At 48.0% G+C, this 6000-nt stretch overlaps 1 protein-coding gene across 1 annotated transcript in view; it reads left to right on the top strand.

The window, feature by feature from the left end:
- Positions 1-3239: 3239 nt before the first annotated feature.
- The window catches only part of Kcnd2 (potassium voltage-gated channel subfamily D member 2), a 484782-nt gene continuing 482021 nt past the window's right edge, over positions 3240-6000 (top strand). The window contains exon 1 of the mRNA XM_050145894.1: positions 3240-5268. Coding sequence (XP_050001851.1) covers positions 4154-5268 — 1115 coding nt within the window. The 5' untranslated portion in view covers positions 3240-4153. The remainder of the gene's footprint in view (positions 5269-6000) is intronic.

The raw sequence follows: 6000 nt of genomic DNA, 5'->3' as shown, positions 1-6000 counted from the left end.
TCATAAACCTCTCAGTTTGTGACATGTTGGCGAGGCTGTTCAGCAAACTCAGAGGGTATGAATGCTGTCTTTCTGACTATGGTTTTGCAGTTGTGACAAGATACCTTTAGTGGAAGGAGGTGATATACTAATGAATGTCTACTACTCCTCACAACTCACAAACTCTCTAAATGCCATGAAAGGAAGAACTGGTCAATCATAGAATATTCAGACTTACTGGGTCCCTGTGTGTTTGCTAGGGCAGGTGATAAAGGAGTGAGCATCCATCAGGTTTTTTATTTATTTTTTATTCTTTTTTTCTGGTCTTTACATATCAGGAGAAGAAACCAGAATCTGACAGGATTAGAAGACACTGGTGATTAATTAAGTATTATTTGGTTGTTTGTCTTTTGCCTCCCACTGAATACCATATAGCATACAGGAAGGGAAGACAGTAGGAATGAACTGGAATTTTTGCACAAGGAAGGGAAATACAAGCACTCTGGTGGGTTTTTGATGTGCAATCTCCATACATTACAATGAAGGAATTAAGATTAAAGTATGAGGTGTTTGTTGGGAGAAGGAGATAGACTTTATTCGGGGACAGTAGTAAGTATGTCCTTGTAAGCAATATAAGCACAGGATGGATGTGATGAATTGCATGCTTACTAAATAATAAAAGACCTAGTTTCCATGTTTTAAGAAATACATACATACATTGGTGCTTGGAAATATCATCCTTAATTTTTATAATCTGCCTAAATTGTTTTGTTTCATTATCTACAATTTTTACTCATAGAATTTCAGCAGAAAGAAATGAAACCAGCAAGTCACTTCCTGGGCAAGAATTTGAATCTAGATGTATTTAATTCGTAAGCTCTAGGTCTCTGCACTGTGAGAAGCTGCTGGAGGAGGGCAGATCACAATGCCCTCCTACATTGTGAAAGTTGTTTTATCGAAAGGCTTCTCATGAAGTTAAATGTTGCTTTTTATTTGTGTTTGTTCTCCCAGAGGTGAATGGTAAAAAATCGGTTTCAATTGTCTGTTCCACCTTTAGAGGGTAGCATGCCATTATTGGTATTTAATACCCAGGTCTGTTATTTAAATGACATGCCTTCATCTTACAATGATACCATCTTTGTGTTTGTATTGGTTCTTTTTTATAACAATGGGTAGGCAATCCCCTCCTTTCTATTTGCTAGTTTTCCGCTTTGCAAGGATCCATCACTCAGCCAATACTAACAAATAAGCAGCGTGTGTCCTAAACTTCCATGGTACATTAAGTTCAGCTCCATTACCTACCTGCACAGGAATTCCTAAACCTGGACATGTAAGCAAGCATAACAAAGCTATTCATCTTGACAGATAATTCTGCATATTATAGGGGTTGTTTATTGTCATTGTTTGATGATTTTTCTATACTTTAAGTTCATAGGTTCTCTTTGAGCATCCATTTAAAGTTGACGCATCATGCTTATGACCTCTCGGAAGTCAGTTTCTATACAGCACGTCACAATCCACTTACTTCCCAAAGCAAGGGCAAGCAAACAAAGCCTTGAGAAGTAATTTTCATGTTGAAGTCAGGCTGCTCTTCCTAATGAACTAACAGGAGCCACACTTTTCCAACGATCTTACTGATTTTTGCTCATAATTATTTGGTACTTCAGATTTAATTTTTAGAGACGTTTTAAACAAGAAACTCTACGTCCTATTCCATATCCTAAAAATGCAATCTGAAGCCTCAATAAGTAGTCTGATAGAAACGCTAAAAAGGTAGGTGGTAGCAGGGAATTTAAGGATGTTTCTGCGATCAGATTCTTCTTTGAATCAGTACATTTTTTCTTACCCTTTGCCTTTCTAAAGCACCTACCCTAGATGCAGATTTAACTTCTCGCCACTCACGCCATCTAGTGGTTAGGGATGTTAAAAGCTTGGCTCCAAGGAAGACACCTAATGACTGGGGGCGGGGTGCACGAAGACCAAAATCGGTTGGCCACTACAATTTTCCTGTCTCTCCTCACATCACTCAACCCTCACCCGGACACCTTTTCATACTTTGACCATTTTAGATATGCGCAGGGGATGCGCAAAGAGCTTGAATAGACACACACTCTCAGAGACGCACGCCCCTGCACGCTGACATTTAAAAAAAGGGTCTAAATTCTCCTGTCATTTGCAAAGGACGGGGGAAAGGAGTTGTGGCAAGACCTAGCCAGAGGAGACTTGTCTGACTTTTTCAGCAAGTTGGAAGGGTAATTTATTAACCTTAGTAACGTTGACATCTGTTTTGAACAAAAATAAATTTAAAAAAATATTAAAGAAAGAGAATCACTTAAAAAAAAATCTGCCGCGGAGCTTTGCAGGTTTTGCGACTCACTCGCCCCCAGAAGGCAACCAATTCCTTCGCGTTCCGCTTCGCTCACCCTCCTTCCCAGCTTTTCTCCAATTTTTTTTTTTTTGGCCCCCTTTTCCCACGCTCATCTGGAACCGGGGCTCCGGAGGCAGCAGTAAGTCACCGGTCCCCTTCCTCCTCTCCTCCACCAAACGACCGCGGCCAAGAGCCTTGAAGCTTCTCTTTGTTCATCCGAGGCTCGCTCATCCTGGGGCAGAACCACCTGGATGCTCTCCCTTGGAGACATTTGGTGCCTGGGCTGGTGGGTGGCTAGGGTGGAGCGAAAGGAGCCCAGGGGGGCGGGGGCGGAGAAAGGTCAAGGCGAGGGAAAGGCAGGAGACGCCTTTGCCTAACCTGCGTGGCGGGGCGTGCGTGCGGCTCTCGCTCTCTTCCCTGCTTATTTATCGATCGCTCGGGCAGAGCTGCGCGCCCAGCCCGGGGGAGATGCGGGACCACCCACTGGCGGGGAAGCAGCGAGCAGCCCTCTCGCGCCCCCGCGCCGCCGAGCGCCTCCTGCCTCCGCGCCCGGACGCCAGCCCGCTCGCGCCTCGGCCCCGGCCCCACGCCGCCGCCGCCCGCCCCGCAGCCCGACAGCCCCGCAGTCCCGGCACCCCGCAGCCCCGCAGCGCCCCGACCCCGGGGACGCCGGCCGCGCAGTAAGTTGGCAGGAGCGAGTGGCCTGGGCGGCTCGCCTCCCCCGCACCTTTTTGAACTTGTTGCTGTTTGGCTCTGCTCGCCTGCGCCTGGCTTTTGGGAAGGTGACAAGGAGGAGGGAGGCACGGAGGGTGGGGGAAGGGGACGGAGAGCTCGCCAGAGCTTTATTTATGCTCCCCGGGCGCCTGGGATCCGGCTGCTCCGGAGTCTCTGGCTCTCCCTTTCCTTTTCCGGGTGCAAGGCGACGGCAAAGTCTCTATGCAACTCAGCCCCGGCGCGCACTTTGCCAGGTATGTACCGCGGGCGAGGCGCGTTCTGCGCGGAGGCAGATGATGCTGCCGCCACGGCGGCGGCGGCTGCCAGCTCCCGGGCTCTCTAACTGTCACGCTGCACCTGAGCTGAACTTGAACAGAGAGTGAAGGGGCCATCGGGCGAACGCTCTCGGCGGGCACAGAGGGTGTCTGTCGACGTGGGGGAGAAGGAGCTCTAGACCGGCGCCCCCCGCCGCGAGCCCTGCTCTTCACCTCCATCTCTGCCAGTGCCGCGGGACTAGAGGCGGCCGGCGGACTCCCAGGGACGCGGGACAGTGGCTGTGACCGCATCTCCGGAGCTACAACAACAGGTCGTCTTTTTGAGACGCCTTTGGCGGGAAGGACTACTTCAGCAGAAAGGGAAGGTGAAAAGGTTCAATCTTTTTAAGAGACTACACCTGGGCGACTCCTCCTGCTTCCTCTCTCTCTATATTGGCCTCCTATCAACCAGACTGTGTCAGGGGAGAAGTGAAGACACCTGTTTGAAGAAACGGCTGTCTCCCCAAGTCACCTGTGAGCTTACACGTGCCAGGAGGTGCCCTGGTCCAACTGTTGGCAGAGATTTGTTTAGGTTCTACAGAGAGAGATTTTTAGGTCACTGTATTTTTTTTTCTTAGTATTCCAAATACTTGTCTGCGAGGGAAACTTGGCCTTGTGAGAACTGTGACTTCACCTGCGCCACCTTGGAATAATTGTGTTCCTGTGAACAGTGTTCCCCAGTGTTTTGTTTGACTTGAAGAAGTGGGCCATTGCGTTACTTTCCTTGTGTTACTTTGGGTGACTGTGATCACTCTTGAGACCTACACTTCCAGACAACATGGCGGCTGGTGTTGCAGCATGGTTGCCCTTTGCCAGGGCGGCAGCCATTGGGTGGATGCCTGTTGCCTCGGGGCCTATGCCAGCTCCCCCAAGGCAGGAGAGAAAAAGGACTCAGGATGCTCTAATTGTGCTGAACGTGAGCGGCACCCGCTTCCAGACATGGCAGGACACCCTGGAACGGTACCCAGATACTCTCCTGGGCAGTTCCGAGAGAGACTTTTTCTACCACCCAGAGACCCAACAGTATTTCTTTGACCGTGACCCAGACATCTTCCGCCACATCCTCAATTTCTACCGCACTGGGAAGCTTCACTACCCCCGCCATGAGTGCATCTCTGCTTACGACGAAGAACTGGCCTTCTTTGGCCTCATCCCAGAGATTATTGGCGACTGCTGTTACGAGGAGTACAAGGACCGCAGGCGGGAGAATGCAGAGCGCCTACAGGACGATGCGGACACTGACAACACAGGAGAGAGTGCGCTGCCCACCATGACTGCTAGGCAGAGGGTCTGGCGGGCCTTTGAGAATCCTCACACCAGCACCATGGCCCTGGTGTTCTACTACGTGACTGGGTTCTTCATTGCCGTCTCAGTCATCGCCAACGTGGTGGAAACAGTTCCATGTGGGTCTAGCCCAGGCCACATCAAAGAACTGCCTTGTGGGGAACGGTATGCCGTGGCCTTCTTCTGCTTAGATACCGCCTGTGTCATGATCTTCACTGTTGAGTACCTGCTCCGTCTGGCGGCGGCACCCAGTCGTTACCGTTTTGTGCGCAGCGTCATGAGTATCATCGATGTGGTGGCCATCCTGCCCTATTACATCGGGCTGGTCATGACAGATAATGAGGATGTCAGTGGAGCCTTTGTCACACTCCGAGTCTTTCGAGTCTTCAGGATCTTTAAGTTTTCCCGCCACTCTCAAGGCCTGCGTATACTGGGGTACACACTGAAGAGCTGTGCCTCCGAATTGGGCTTCTTGCTCTTCTCTCTCACTATGGCTATCATCATTTTTGCTACGGTTATGTTTTACGCAGAGAAGGGGTCATCAGCCAGCAAGTTCACCAGCATCCCTGCAGCCTTCTGGTACACCATCGTCACCATGACAACACTGGGGTAGGTGCTCTTGTAGGAAATGGGATGGAGATTGGACCTGGGTGGGTTGATTGTGAATCTCTTAAGGCTTCCCGATACTTTAGAGTGACTCCATTTTTTTTCTCTTAATGGACGTACGAAAGCAATAAAGATTTGGAAAATTATTTTGATCTGTGAAATGGGTATGCCAAAAGGTTGAAAGTACCAGGGAGTTTCAGGCAAATATTAATACTAGAAAGTGACAAGTAGAGAATTCATAGACTAATTAATAGATACATATGGCTTGTGTTTTCAACCTAAGAACCCTGCTTTATTTTACATAATTATAAACATTTTAGATATGATTATCAAAATATTTTATAATATATCATGTTCATTTTTATTATGGCTAATATATTTAGAATATCAGGCCTGAAAATAGTCAACTATACAAACTATAATGTTTGAAAGTCTAGGTTTGTTCCCCTCCCCCTCATTTTTTAAAAGATCATCTCTACAGTTTTGAGAAGTTATGGATCCCATCAGGAAAAGAGTCTACAGATTGTCCATCAAATACACATGGAAGGCAGAGTGGTGTCCGTGAGATTAATGGGTATCATAGGCCAGTTGCTGTGTAGAATTTTGGGTTCCAAATTTCTTCTAGAATTCCTTCCTTTATCCTTTTATTTGGGACATGAAGTTGTACAGACCAAAGAAATACATTCTGAATTCATGATTTCTGAAATGGACTTTTAAGGAAACAACTACGATGAC

Source organism: Alexandromys fortis, unplaced genomic scaffold, assembly GCF_014885135.2.
Source record: "Alexandromys fortis isolate MF-2015 unplaced genomic scaffold, M_Fortis_MF-2015_v1.1 scaffold_34, whole genome shotgun sequence".
NCBI classification, from domain to species: Eukaryota; Metazoa; Chordata; class Mammalia; order Rodentia; family Cricetidae; genus Alexandromys; species Alexandromys fortis.
Note: the sequence above shows the minus strand (reverse complement) of the source record. Positions and strands in the feature narration are given on the sequence as shown.